This window comes from Rhamphochromis longiceps, linkage group LG16 (assembly GCF_057381845.1).
Source record: "Rhamphochromis longiceps isolate RC_006_pf linkage group LG16, R_longiceps_female_GT1.1, whole genome shotgun sequence".
Taxonomy (NCBI): Eukaryota; Metazoa; Chordata; class Actinopteri; order Cichliformes; family Cichlidae; genus Rhamphochromis; species Rhamphochromis longiceps.
The window spans coordinates 14856357-14869631 of NC_140572.1; the positions used below are offsets into that span (position 1 = coordinate 14856357).

Sequence of the window (13275 nt, forward strand, 5' to 3'; positions counted from 1 at the left end):
GGACAAGCCTCATGTCTTAACTTTGCTTCGTTAAGGAGATATGACGATTTGAAAATGCCTTCAGTTTCAGTATTTCAGCTCTGAGTTTCACAACCTCCCCATAGACTTTGAATGGGGAGTTTTTAGACCATGTGTCACTTCGAGGCAAATTGTGAAAAAAACGTAACTCTCACAATAATTATAGTGACACTGTCTTAAAGCCAGCAAAAATACCTACGTTTTGATGTATAATTTGTGGAAGTTGAGTGGAAATTGAGCGAGTAGCAAGGAGTTGTTCAGACATGAAGAGAAAATTCAGAACGGACGAGTGTGCAGTGGGAGTTAATTGCATAGCAACCATAGCAACACATGTATTTTCTGAAAAATCACAAAGTTGTAACTGAAAACTTAAAGAGTCATTACATGAAAACGGTAACAGATATGAAAAAGCTGAATCACACAGGAATAGCCCAATCATCTGAGAACGTTTTAAAGTTTGAATGGAGTTTCTAGGTGAAAGTATGAGGAAGTAGTTAAGTTTCAAAGACAAGCAAGTTTTAGCAGAATTGTAGAAGTTTCCCATTCATTTCAATGGGACAAATTAAAGGAAAAAAGTGTAATATTTTAAAAAGTATAATAGTAATAAGTACCAAAAGATATAGCAGTCGAAAGCAGAAATAGCAGAACAGTTTAGAGTTTGAATGGTAAAAATCGGCTGAAAACTGAGGGAGTAGTTAAGCGGCAAAGAAACGGAGCAACTAGAATAATAAAGGATAAAGAATAAAGAGAAACAGGATCTCAATAGTGTGGATGCCTACGGCATCCACCCAATAAAGAATAAAGAGAAACAGGAACTCAATAGTGTGGATGCTTAAAGCATCCACACAATAAAGTATAAAGAATAAAGAGAAACAGGAACTCAATAGTGTGGATGCTTAAAGCATCCACACAATAACCTCCAGAGGAGCTTCTAGAAGGTTGCCAATATATTACCCAAAGAATTCACTACAATAACCCCGTCTACGTTTCCTAGAATACATTTTAAAGATCGGAAAAAATATAAGCAGACGAGAAAGAACGTTTCCAGAGGGGGTGATGTGTTTTCTGAGAATGAATCATTTCTATGAATAAGTCATTCTTACTGTGCGCGGTATTTTGTTCGTCGAACTTGTGTTCTGTGACTCTTATAATTGATCTAAATTTGTATTTTTAAAAAGTGCCATATAAAGACGAGTGAAAAAAAATCAAAAGATATGCGGCTCTTCTTTTCTTCCCAGAATTGACAATGCGGCACTCAGTGCGCATGCGCCAATTTCCAGGAAGCGTTAACATTTTTTTCTTTCACCAGCTGATAGCCAAATTGTCAACAGTTAAGTCAGCGCTACCCGCACGGCTGAAACTACACTATACACGGTAAATAGACTTATGTTTTCCTCTCAGTACCTCTGTGTTACTTATACGCTCGGCTGGAACGGCTGTGTTTCTTTGGGCGTCGAAATGCGAGGCTTTGTTTCAGTTTTGTGTCGTCCGAACCGAATGCTCGGATCGCTGTCCCGCTAGCACATAACCCGAGATAAGGGTTGCTGATCTGATAACAGTCATTGTGGGAGTTGCCTCAACACGAGTACGCCAGGATGTCATCCGTCTGCTCTCTTGTCCTGACGCGTGTCAGCGGGGTGCTGAGGTTAATGTTTCAAATGGAGAAAGTGCTGCAGTGCCGGGGGGAGGGGGGTTGTTAGCGTCGAGTGTCTGAGGTGGGAGAGAGCAATTAGAAGCGCAGCATCCCCAGTAAACTCCAGATCAAATGGGCCGCTATTCTCCCCACACATCTCTTATTCAGTGAACGAGCAGCATGTGAAGGTTGGTACATATTGTGCAATGCAGTTAGGATTTAAACAGGTGCTGGATTGTATGCGAGACCTCCATCCCTCCTATGAGGCTTAAATCTTTAGAACTTATTTCTGGATCGGCTTGGATTTCCGTTTCATGAGGTAAGGCGTGATCACATTGAGAGGTAGTACACGTGAGACATTACAGTCGCAATTAAAACTTGTGCTTGATCGCATAGAAAACTTCTAATCTTTAGAAAGTATGGATCCGCCGGGAGAAGATTTGTTACCTTGAGGAAGAAGGATATGTGTGTGTATATAGGGCAGACAGTGTGTAATCTTGAACCGAAATAAAAGTCTTCTGGCTTTTTCACACAGACCAAACACTACTAGAACAGAGGTCAAGACGTCGTCAGTGAGACGTGACTCTCGGTCTGTTTTGGGAAGCAGCACAAGTGACCAAAAGCACCTGTCTCCACTGAGGGAGGAGGCCCAGCCCCCCTGCTGTCTCTGGTCAGTATGAGCTCCAGAGGGAGCGGAGGCCGCTCCAACGGCACACTAACGCAGACCAAGATTTGCCAGTTCAAGTTGGTGCTGCTGGGGGACATGGCTGTGGGCAAGTCCAGTTTGGTGCTGCGTTTTGTCAAAGGGCAGTTTGATGAGTTCCAAGAGACCACTATAGGAGGTAAGAACTGGGAGAACTCCTAATCAGGTGATTGATTGGGGGGGGGGTGGATTTAAGAACCCCATAATGATCTCTCATGCTTCTTTTTTATGTCCAGCTGCATTCCTGGCACAGTCGGTGTGTCTTGATGATACCACAGTGAAGTTTGAGATCTGGGACACTGCAGGACAGGAGCGATACCACAGCCTGGCTCCCATGTACTATCGTGGCGCTCAGGCTGCTATTGTTGTCTTTGACATCACCAAGCCGGTACGTAGAAATATTTCCTAATTTCAGTTGGTCTTGGCTGCACTGATATTTGTTCTAAAATGTCGGACTGCTGCCGATAGGTATTTTTCAACATTCACAATTCATTTACCTAAATCAATCATGTAAAGATTCTCACTGAAAGACAGTTGTAGAAAAGCGTAAATGTCTCCGACAGCCTAATATCAGTATTAACCTGGAAACTCCTCGAGTTCTTTCCTTTCCTCTTTTTTTTTTGTCGTCCCACATTCTCTACATCATTAGACATGGATATATTTGGTATCATTGAAATTCAGGAAGTTAGGTGTGACTATGAAGGTAGAGTAGGCCATCTGATAACTGGAAGGATGGTGGTTCAATCTCCAGCTCCCATGATCCCAGAGCTAGAGTTGGAGGATAACTTCAGGTGAACTTCAGGGTTCACCTGAAGTTATATTCTCTATGATCGTTGGATTTTTCTCTGTATCTATTATTGTAGGATCTACTGTACAATATAAAACGCCTCGAGGCGACTGTTGTTGTGATTTGGCGCTGTATAAATAAAATTGAATTGAATTGAACCCCTGGGTTTTGAATTATGAAGGTGGTACTGAGTTAAATCGCCATGGTAGCTTGTGCTTCACATCTGTATATTCAAGATAAGACATTTGGCAAATGCAAAACCACCACCTACTGATGAATGTCTCTGGGAAATAGTGTCACCATTCCTGGAAGAGCCCCTAAGCCCAGTGTGAAGCTTCAACAAGGAATAAAGATTCTTGAGCGCAACGTGAATGATAGAAACTTTGAACCTTGCATCCAGTTCGTGTACTGGCTGATGTTGAAACACAAATTTGCGTTTTGATCTACTTAATGGTTTACAACATGTTTTTATATTTGTCCTGTGTGACAGTGTAAATCCACCGTCTGGCTGGGCCTTTCTGTGTGGCGTTAGCAGCTTCTTCCCGTGTCTGTGTACTCACAGTTTGAGTCTGATCTTCTTGTGTTGTCATGATGGCCACTGATACTGTAAGGTCTATGAAGTGACAGTCGAAATGTTTTACCAGCTTTCCTTAATGGAGTTTTTATTTTTATGACCACTCAAATCATGTGTCACAACAAATATATTACATTCAACATGTATTATATGTTCGACCACTTCATATTTTTTATGTTTATTAAATTAGATTTTATGTATACAACACTCATTCACAATAACAGTGCACAAGGATGATAATATCCATTGAGCAAGTACTTGGTGACAGCAGGGAGGAAAAACTCAGTTTAAACAGGAACAGATCTCGTACAGAACCATGCTTTAGGCAGATGCCCATAGTTTCCTAACTGGTTCTGGTGGTGATGGGGAAAGGGAAGGCAGAAAAAGAGAATATAGAGAGACGTTAAAATTTGCTCTTTTATTTGTAAAACATCTCCCAGGACCTGTCCATGTTGCAACTGGTTTGTGCTGTAAGCGACACACACCTCCTTCTTGGATGGACTAATCAGGCCGATGACCACCTTTGTGGGATTACTTAGCCTGACTGTCTGTGTTAGACTATGCAAATACAAGTAAAGAAAATCCTGGGCACTCTGAGCAGGAGAAGGAAAGTGCTGTAGAAATTCCACTTCCCAAGTAGGAATATCAGCTGTCTTTTATTTCAAATGTGTTTTCATAAGTGCAGCCCAAACACGCTGCTTTGAATCAGGTTTTGCAAACTTTTAATGGTTGTTATCTACAGTCATGCATATTTGTGTAAATAGTAGGGGTGGGGGAAAAAATCGATACTGTGTAGTATCGTGATATTTTGTTTGCTAATAATGTATCGATACAGGGACAGCAGAAATCGATATTTTGTTACAAAAAAAGTTTTTGTGCTCTGACTTCAGAGCATGTTGATCCTTTTTCTGAGCAAGAATCCTGACATTCCTTCACTGTCCAAATGTGTTTAACTTTAACCGTGTTTAACCGTTCAGTTTGTCAACAATAAAACTGACTGAAATGAGAGAAAGACTGAGTACGAGACTTTGATATTAGATAAAATGAATATTGATAAAGTTTACCTTTATGTACAGAATCTGAATATCGCAAAATATTTTAAAAAATTGCAATATCGTATCGTGCGTTAAGTATTGTGATAATATCGTATCGTAGGATGTATGGTGATTCCCACCTCTAGTAAATAGCAATTCTGAAATCTATCAAAGCATAAATGGAAAACATTTTTGATGTCACACATCTCCAATGTTAGCTGTGACTTTGGGTTCACCTAGTTCTTTTATTGAAATTAACTGATTCTGTACTTACCCATATTATAATCAAGACATTGATTTTTTTTTAAATTATTTTTTAACACATACTGTGTCTTCAGACTTTTACATTTTAACAAGTAACTTTTTTTCTGTCAGTACCTCAGTCATGCTTCCAACACAGAGGCTTTGAACTTACTGACGTTTCATTTGAATGTCGCACTTTTGAAAGAAGTTATTACATTATACTGCCCAGCTCCATTATTTGCATCAGCTCAAAGGTGAAAAGTTAATCTCATCATATTTGCTTGGTATCTCCATGGTAGTTTATCTGACCTTGGTTCTGTGTTTGTGCAGGAGACGTTTGAGAGAGCCAAGGCCTGGGTGAAGGAGCTGCAGAGGCAGGCCAGTCCTAACATTGTTATTGCCCTGGCTGGAAACAAGGCTGACCTGGCCGAGAAGAGACTGGTGGAGTATGAGGTAACGCACCCCTGTTGGTCCAAATTAAATCATAACCAATTTACTTCCTGAAGACAGAAGCAGTCCTATGGATAGAAGCACCTTGTTAATGAAAGAGGTCAGAGGCCACAGTTGTTGGAGCTGACAGACTATTAAGATTCACATCTTCAGCCTTGAAGCCGTTAGCTGTAACTGCTAGCCTAAAGCAGAAATATGTGGCTGCAAAGGGAACACACTTGCAATTCATAACTAACAAAATAGTCCCCAGTGAATCTTTTGCTTTAATTATCTCACAGCATGAATAAAAAAACCCAACCATGCTTGTTGCAGCAGTGTAGGCTACTACGGTTGGATTTTAATACTGTGGGGAATGCTTTCTGGTCTGACTTTGGCCCACAATACTAGTTAGCTATGGTTTGAATGTGTAAGTGCTGTCACTGACCTTTTGGATCCCGGTACAGCCACACTTCTATTGTCTGAATCCACTAGAACACCTTTGGGATGTACTGTATATGCGTGTACATATAGAAGCTTCTGTTGGAGCTACACACTGTGGCAACCTCTTGTGACAGGAGAGTAGCTGAAAGTGGCTTTGTAACAGTGATGTCAGCATGGAGCAGAATATCAGAGGAAGGTGGTCTCCATGACACCAAGAACTGAGCTCAATAAGAGGAGCCATCCAATTTTAGTTTAGAATGGTAAACTGTATATAAAAGGGTACTCGCCATCCACTGGTTTGGGAATCCATATTACAAACCTTACATTCTGGCTTACACTACACTATGCTGTGTTTGGTTTGTTTTCAAAATCATTATATGTGGAGCAGAACCAAGGACAAAATTATATGTTAATGCTAGTAAGCTTGGTTAGCAAGCAGCATTCAGACTGTATTAGTCCATTATGCCTCCTTAAGGCTACTTAAAATTAGAGATGGCACGATACCACTTATGTCCGAATCGGTCGGATGTGACTTTTTTTTTATATGTGATGCTGAATTACAGTCATGATTTGTGAATGGAAAACAGTTTAGTTCCTTTCATCTGCAGGTTTTAGCATTTGTGCTAGTAGTTTTTTAAATACTGTGTAATAATTTGATCTTTTCATATGCTGAATGGTAAAGGAAGCCCAGACATATGCCGAAGACACTGGTTTGCTTTTTATGGAAACCTCTGCAAAGACAGCCATGAACGTCAATGAGCTGTTCCTGGCCATTGGTGAGTGTTGTGTTTTATATAAGAATAATTTCTTTCACAGAAGAGACTAATAGACGTCAGGAGTCCTGCCTCGTGAATTATATGCTTGTCACAGTCTAAATAAACCTCTTCTCTTTAATCTAGCAAAAAAGATGCCAAAAACAGACACCCAAAACCCAACGCATGCAGCCCGACATCGGGGAGTCAACCTGCAGGACCCAGATGCTCATTCCACCCGAGCCTGCTGTGGAGGGAACTAGACTTCCACAACTCCCTACCACCTGTATTCTACCATCCACACCACCACAGCCCTACAACCATCTCGTCTCTTTCAATCAACTTACAGGGGGTGAGCCTTTACTCTGCATTCATCTTCCTGTTCAAGCAGAGAGAATAAGAGGAGAGGAAGAACCAAAAAAGCAAGCAGAGATGGAGGACAGAGACAGCGTTTCACACGTGTCTGTTGACCAACAACTCTGATTCCACATTTGGAAAGACACGGTATAGAGAAGACTGAGATTAAGAGGAATGTAGAAGATGGTGGCAAGCCTGTTCTAGTATTTAGCACTAATTGTGAAATTTCTTTCGTGTTCACTCTGCCTTGCATCATTTTCAGTCACGGCCCCGATTGGCACAAACTGAGCAGCACATGTTGCCGAGTGTCCCGAAAGGAGAAAAAAAGGGCCGAGGCATTAAAAGAGCCAAACGGTTGAGATGGCAGTCACCCCCCCCCCCCCCCCCCCCCCAGCTTGCAGCTGCTTGCTTTTCCCCTCTAATAAGATCCTTCTGTGAATAAATACCGAATTGAACCCCGGGAATGAGTTTGAACCCTTCTCTGTCCTGCCCGACCCTCCTGTGGCTCAGTTTGTCTGACACAAGTCAATTCGTACCTATTTAATGTTCCATGTTCCTACTTCTCTTGGCTGCAGACTGATAAGCTTCAGCATCTCTGATTCCTCCCTTATTTAGTCTAAATGGTAACCCAAAAAGTTAAGACGTGAAGTAAACATTTCAACTTCTGACAAGTTCTGAATTAGTGAAACTAAAGCTCAGCAAGTCTGAGAATTATTTATTGAAAGATTGAGGTACATGCAGTTAGTGTGAATAAGCTTGCTGTAGCTCTTTACAGCAGTAATATACACTGGATGTGAAGTGTATAACTATGACATGGACAGGGTTACTAAATCGTTATTCTGATTGGCATCTATAGCTTTCCATCTGGAAATGGTGTTCCCAAATGTCAAGGAATTGATTAAATTCCATTGTCCTCCCTGTTTGGTTTAGACTATGAGGCTTGTAATAAACCTCCTTGGTCTGGAGTATATCTGCACATGTTGTGTTCAGCTTAAATGGCATAACTGTTTCCTTTACCTTACTAGAATGAGCTGTGTGCTCAGTGGCTGTCAAAGGCTTGGCTGAAGAAAATGAGGAAAGAATAGATAAAAAATACACACAAAAAAAACAGAAGTGCCTACTCCCTGTTTTCTTTCTGTCAATCATGTTTGGGGCTTTCTTTGAGTGTGTGTGCTTTGCAGACAAGGCGCAAGACTACTCCCTGACGTTGGTTTGCACCATAAACCAAAAACCTGGCACCCTGTCATTAGGCTATACCGTACTGGCTCTTTGTATGGATGTAGAGATCCTGTCGAATACACTGTATGTTAAATATTGTCTTAATTTCACTGAGAATGTTTGTTGACTTCAGCAGAGCACACTTGTGAACCTGGAATGGATCGTTTAAAGGACTCTGATCAATGTTATAAATCAGTGGGATTTAAACACACATCTGTGTCCAGAGAAATCTTTTCTTCGGCTTTATTTTCATATCCAAGCATTTTGATGAGAAAAACTGAATTCTCATTAAGACAATTTTCAAATAGTATACAAATGGAAGGCTTAAAAAAAAAAAAAAAAAAAAAAAGTGCCATTCCTCTCAACACTAACAGCTCACTATATACAAGAAACACATCCACTGTCATTGTTCAGTGTTTTAACGTAGGTTCAGTGGTCTGTATGAGTAAGATAACAAGTAATTAAAACAAAGACTTGCTTTTTCCATCAGCACCTACGGTATGTAAGTGTTCAATAAAGCTGAAGTCCATTATTTCTGTTTTAAAAAAAAAAAAAAAGCTGTTCTCATCTTTCTGGCCTCTTTAATCATCTAGAAATTACAATGTCAGAAAAAGAAAAAGTGTTCTAAAAAATCTGGTTGGATTAAAATACATAAAAATCATGTTTAAACAACGAAACATTTTGATGGGTATAATTTCTGTGGAAACTGAATCCAGAAACAAATTCTTTGCTTGTGTACAGTCCACCTTTACGGGCATTTTAATAAAGCCATGCCTCTGCTTTGAACAGCTCGTGTGAGTAGCTGCAGGTACATAAATTAATGAATATAAACTAACGGAGAAGTTTACACTGCCTCCCTGACTATCCCTCACACTCGTCATCCTCCGCTGCTGTATAGATCACCTGGTTTCTGCGTTTGATTCTTGGAGTTGGGCCTTTGCTGCCAGCGTCCCCACTCTCAATGCTGGTTCGTTTTAGGATGCGCGCAGCTGTGACGTCCTCATCGTCGCCGCTGCCCTGTCCTGCCCCGTCTGCTCCAAACTGAGCGTGAGCTGGGGTAGAGTGGGAAGGAGGTGGCAGGTTCATGAGGTCGGGCAGAGGAGGGGGCGAGACGCTGCATTTGGGCTCGGGTAGAACCATACGGCTGGGTGTGTGGATTTCACCTGCTTTCGCATCAAAAAGCTCGTCTGCTTTCACCTCTGCTTTCAGCTCCTCCTCCTCCTCCCACTCGTCTTCTATGGTGATCTCATCTGGATTAAATGAACCTGACAATCCTGAAGTATCGGTTGGATACTCGCTGGGCTCGTCAGTACTTCCCAAACTATCGTCATCTTCGTCATCCTCTCCTCCTGTACTGCCCTGAACTCTCGCCACCTCATCTTCTCCCCGCCCGACCTGTGCATAGATGTCTGTGAGACCCAACTTGGCGCAAAGCTCGGTCGTCTGAGGGTTGGTGTTGTAGCTCGGGGTAGCCTGACGATGGGGCTTGTTGGGGTTGTAGGATGGCACCGTTGGGCTGAAGTTGTCTGGAATGCCAAGCTCCCCGCTCAGATCCTCCACCACCTGCATCATAGCGGCTTCTGAAGCGCTGAAGTCCCACCTGATGGGTGTATGCAATCCAACATTATAAAAAAAAGTATGAACAAAAACCGCTCAGTCATAATGACCTTTGCTTCAAGCATCTGAAGCAATAACTTGGCAGCTCATTATTAGGCTCCACTATACCGTCTCCCAGTATGGATGCAAATACACTATGTAAAGTATTGTTTTGGCTTCACTGAAAACGTGCGTTGAGCTGATTTAAGCAAATATTGGTGTCCTGAGAAATCTTTCCTTCTGCTTTATTTTCATTATGTAAAATGTATTTTTATGAATAAGCAGTGTGACACACTTCAAATTGCTCCCCACTCAGTTCTGCTTGCTGGCTTTGGGAAGAAGGAAAAGAATGAAAACCCACAGCTGAAGCAGTGAGTTTCATACTTCCTCTCTAACTTGCACAGGTCTAACTAGCTACACCAGCAACTTCATTCTTGGTCTGTCTTGACATTGTAGACAGCTGAGTAGTTTAAAAAAAAAATTCCAGTGACTAGCTCTAGTGCTCCTATTGGTTATTAGCATTTTTCTTGCGCTTCAAAAAAAAAAAAGTGGCATTAATTTGTGGAGAACATGCTGCCAAACAAAACATGCACATATCAAACTTGTTTTTCCCCATAGAGCTTATTTTTGTTGCTTATTTCACCAAGGCAACACAGGTGGTGATAACATCCTACACAAAAAGGCCTTCCCTGAGCTCGAGTTTCCTTTTACACCTAGAGCTCAGGGAAGTTACAATGCAAAGCTTGTTTTAAGTGCAAGATCCTCTCTTCCAGAGTGACCTTTCCCCTGTTGCATGACACTGGCTATTTGTTCAAGCTAATGTTTTAGTTCTGGGAGACTGAAATCATGCATGCACAACCTAACTCTGCTTTTACAGGCCTTGTTACTTGTATGTCTATACGTGTGTACCGTTCATGCAAGCCATTATTCTCTGGGGGATTCCAGGGGTGAGGAGTGGTCCTCTGTAGAGTGTTGGTAGCCTTGAGAATAGCAAGCCACTCTGGATCATACTCAAGACCCTCAGATGAACCTGGTCTTTCTGGAATATCCACAATCTGAAAAAACAAAAGGTGTTAGCTCACACACTTTAACCCAGACTCTGATCCTAATATATCAATTAAAAAAAAAAAAGAAAAAAAAAAAGAGTTGTCCCACCTGTAAGAATTCCCTGTGGGGCAAACATTTATCCAGAGACAGGAATTTGGTTACGCGTGGTGCACTTTTACCTTTAGGCTGAAAAGAAGAAATCACCGAAATGATGGTTAGAACGATTTTAACCTTATTAGCAGCAGTAATTCTAACTGAACAACTGTCACTCTCACCAGATGCTGCATAATGGCAGCAAATTTCACATGAAGATGTGCAGAGAACCAATAGTTAGGCTGGAGGTGAGCTAGGAGCTCCTCTGCAGCAGGACTTCCCAGAGAGTTTGACTCCACCTCTTGACGAAGGAATTTCTTCTTTCGTAACAGCTCCTTCGTGCTGCCATAGTAGTAGATTCCACGAGGCCAGTCGTGGCTCATGAAAATGTCTATGGGCATCTGGATCTTAGCAGAAATAATCATGTAAAATTAACATTGTATATTTAGCTAAAGAAGTGGACAAACATTTAGAGTTGTGTGGAAGAACTTGCGAGATTTACCTGTTTTAATTTGAAAACCTCGATATTTCTGATGTGGTATGCACTTCGAAGTGTTTCAGGATTATATGGAGGGAATTCATGGTGGCCTTAAAATGAAAACATTCCATGTAAATATGATGCATAGCAGTGGAGCCTCAACTATTTGAAAAGCTAAACAAACAAAAACAAATACCCTTCCTGTAGTCACGTGATTTGAAAATACCAGATAAGCCACCAATTCTGATCCCTTTGTAGCGAATAACACCAGCATAACCTGGAGACAGGTGATTATATAGGTCAGGCTTGTGGCGAGTCAGACAAGCTGGCAAACAAATTTGGAATCAGTCAGTCTCTACCTAGATAATAAATGTTTGGTGCCACCCAGCCTCCATAAGGGAGCTCTTGCAGGTGATTGGAAGCCTCGTGGTTTCCTCCAATGAAAATGGTAAACACCGGAGCCTTCTTCTCCCCAGAATAATACCTGCAACACAGACAATAATAAAGTTTTAAATATCCTTACTCGTGTCTTTGATTTAAAAACCAAACAAAAACACAACATAAACAAAGAACTTACTTGTAAAAGGTCTGCATGGTTCTGTACTTGGCTGGCACTGCCATGCACTTCAAGTCTCCCTCATTTCGCACTGCCTGGAAGTCTCCACAGCAAAGCAGCAGGTCCACCTTCACTCCTTCCTTCTGCTCCAGATACTCAATTGTCTCATAAATCTTGTCCAGCTCCCCATGGCAACAGCCTTCTACTGCAATTTTCATCCTGTGCAAACAGGTGATCTGACAACGTGCAGAGAAATTCACATTCACACTAAAGGATGGCTTCTGTTCTCATCTAAACACCATTAGCCTCTGTGGACACAGTCAAGCCGAGGTCCACGGCCTCCTAAAAGATGATTTGGCAATCTGTAAAGACATACAATGGTGATGATGATTACTTTCACTTAACACACAATTTCGCTAAAGTCTAGTTCTAATATACATTTCAGTTGGGTAAATTATTTTTTTTTCACATCTTCTTGGATCATAGTTTTAGTTGCCTTTTAATCACACAGTGGAAAGGGACTTTAATAAGCTACAATACGGTCTTGGATGATCTTAAACAGTGCTAATGAATTACCATGTGACTAAAGCTATCCAGGAGCAATCGGGTAGACACCCGTTTAATTTTAGCGTATGAGCAGAGCTCCTGTTGGACTGTCATGTTTCATTTAGCTAGAAACAATAAATTAAACGAAAGGTATGCGAACTGAAGATGACCCTAGCACCTTTTTTAAGACATTAAAGACTCTACAATGCACGCTGCACCGGCGGGTAGCCCTTGAATACGTGCAGTAAGTATTGCACGATGCTTTTTATTTTTTTTTTATTTTTTTTAATCTGACAAATGTGTCCCATGCTGCTTTAAAGTATTCTCTACTTCGTATCCTCACACTCAAGCAGGGTAGCTACTAGAAGCTCAGGTCCTACGATACAACACGCAACAGCTAGCTAGGCTACGTAATTAAGCGAAACAACTCGACAGCGTATATGGAGGAAATTTGTTATATAAGAGCAAAGTGAACGAACTGAGTACTTACAGATTTGGGGGTATAATTAGCGAGTATTTTGAGCCGGTTTATAGTCCATAAAGTTGCAAACTTGTGCAAAAAAACATGCTTATGTTTGTGGAAGAAACGAACAGAATGGATGTTCCCACCTCGCCTCTACCAATATGAGCGCATGCGCAATTCTTCATCAAATTCTAGTGACTAGCAGTAGATTCCATTATAAATGTGTAGAATTATATTACTATACTTGTTGCTAAGTCTTGATTTAAAAATATATTGTATTTTAAAAATTTGCGTTTTTATATTTATA

At 41.1% G+C, this 13275-nt stretch overlaps 2 protein-coding genes across 3 annotated transcripts; one reads left to right on the forward strand and one right to left on the reverse strand.

Moving 5' to 3' along the window:
* The first annotated feature begins 1266 nt into the window (after window positions 1-1266).
* Window positions 1267-8542, forward strand: rab5b (RAB5B, member RAS oncogene family). Of its 2 annotated transcripts, none has more exons than XM_085383677.1 (6): window positions 1267-1392; window positions 2187-2493; window positions 2591-2742; window positions 5323-5445; window positions 6545-6647; window positions 6770-8542. In XM_085383677.1, the coding sequence occupies exons 2-6, from the start codon at window positions 2328-2330 to the stop codon at window positions 7012-7014; spliced, it is 789 nt and encodes a 262-aa protein (XP_085239803.1). In that variant the 5' UTR covers window positions 1267-1392; window positions 2187-2327; the 3' UTR covers window positions 7015-8542. The 2 variants fall into 2 exon arrangements, with proteins under 2 accessions (XP_085239803.1, XP_085239804.1); XM_085383678.1 differs by having other exon boundaries at window positions 6545-6638; window positions 6762-7016.
* A 93-nt stretch (window positions 8543-8635) lies between these two features.
* On the reverse strand, window positions 8636-13151 carry dbr1 (debranching RNA lariats 1). Its single transcript, XM_085383676.1, has 9 exons — window positions 12996-13151; window positions 11981-12321; window positions 11763-11887; window positions 11600-11680; window positions 11428-11513; window positions 11108-11332; window positions 10941-11018; window positions 10695-10840; window positions 8636-9789 (listed from the first exon to the last, which is right to left on the reverse strand). Exons 2-9 carry the CDS (start codon window positions 12175-12177, stop codon window positions 9051-9053), a joined length of 1677 nt encoding a protein of 558 aa, XP_085239802.1. The 5' UTR covers window positions 12178-12321; window positions 12996-13151; the 3' UTR covers window positions 8636-9050.
* Between the last annotated feature and the right edge of the window lie 124 nt (window positions 13152-13275).